Source organism: Emiliania huxleyi (assembly GCF_000372725.1).
Source record: "Emiliania huxleyi CCMP1516 unplaced genomic scaffold EMIHUscaffold_873, whole genome shotgun sequence".
In the NCBI taxonomy this organism is placed as follows: Eukaryota; Haptophyta; order Isochrysidales; family Noelaerhabdaceae; genus Emiliania; species Emiliania huxleyi.
In genome coordinates this window covers 13,996-15,220 of record NW_005195492.1, presented here as the reverse complement: position 1 = coordinate 15,220, position 1,225 = coordinate 13,996, and the positions used below count along the sequence as shown (strand labels likewise).

Here is a 1,225-nt window from a genome sequence, read left to right as displayed (position 1 = left end):
CGGCGGCATGCCCATGGGCGGCATGCCCGGCGGTGGCATCCCCCGCGGTGGCATCCCAGGCGGAGGGCCCCGCGGCGGCATCATGCCCGGCGGCGGCATGCCTACAACCAATGCATTCCGTCTCGCGACGTTTTTTCTTTTTTGCGGCGGCAGGACGCTCGACGCGCGCGCCCGGCGGAGGCATGCCCATCGGCGGCATGCCGGGCGGCGGCCCGCGGGGGGGCATCATGCCCGGCGGCGCCATGCCTACGAGCGCAGCGGTGGCGTCCGGTCTGAGCTACGGCGAAGCGCAACGGGAGGGGGGGGGGGGGGAGGGTCCGCGCGCGCCGGGTGGCGGCATGCCGGGCGGCGGCATGCCGGGGGGCGCTCCAGCCGGCCGCGGGTACATCTGCGGCGCCGCGGTCGCCGCAGTCTGCGGCTGCATCGCGCCCATCGCCGGCCCGCCGATGCCGCGCACCGGCCCGGCGAGGCCCGCCGGCGCCGTCTGCGGCGCAATCGCCATGCCCCGGCCCGCAGCCTTTGCGACCCCGGGCCCGCCCTCGGCACCCGCGACGGGTTTGCGCCGGTCGTCCTGGGGCGGGGGCCCCTCGACCGACATGGATACGACGGTCTCGCCGCGCACGAGCACCAGGCCCAGCGTCCGCTTCTCCTCCCGCTCCTCCTTCTTCCCCTTGATCGTCACCTTGCGGAACTCTTCGGTGTCGGACAGGATCAGGTTCATGTACTTGTCAAAGGCCATGAATTTGCCGACGAACGTCCGCGAGTCCTGGATGGTGATCCGCATCCGGTAGTTGATGAGCGCCTGCGGCGGGCAGGGGGCGCCTCGGCAGAGACGGCGGCGGCGGTGCGCGCACACGTGCGCTCATGCAGAGAGGACAAGAGCCCGCACTCCCGCCGGGGTGAGCGGCGCACCAGCATCTTGCCGCTGCGGGGGATGCCTTGCGCGTGCAGGCTAGTCATCGCCGCCATCTTGGCGCTCGGGGCGCTGTGGAGAGCAGACGCTGGCAGCCTGCGCCACGCGCGTGAGTTTTTTTTTTGAGCTTAGCCTTCGATGTTTTGAAACAACGCAAGGCGGACATGGCATATCGCTCTCGGGCCCACAGACATCCCGCACACTCGCCGCACACCCGCCGCCCCCGCGCGCGCCCCACCCCGGCCGGGAGAGAGGGGAGTGACAGTTTGGGACGGCGACAGCCCGAGTATGTTGAGTCCTGGCTCAACAACG

General features: G+C 71.6%; 1 protein-coding gene across 1 annotated transcript; it reads right to left on the bottom strand.

The window, feature by feature from the left end:
* Nucleotides 1-277: 277 nt before the first annotated feature.
* EMIHUDRAFT_121403 (hypothetical protein) lies at nt 278-969 on the bottom strand (the record flags this gene model as incomplete). The annotated part of the gene is made up of 2 exons (XM_005758248.1): nt 278-802; nt 913-969. The coding sequence occupies 2 exons, from the start codon at nt 967-969 to the stop codon at nt 278-280; spliced, it is 582 nt and encodes a 193-aa protein (XP_005758305.1).
* Between the last annotated feature and the right edge of the window lie 256 nt (nt 970-1,225).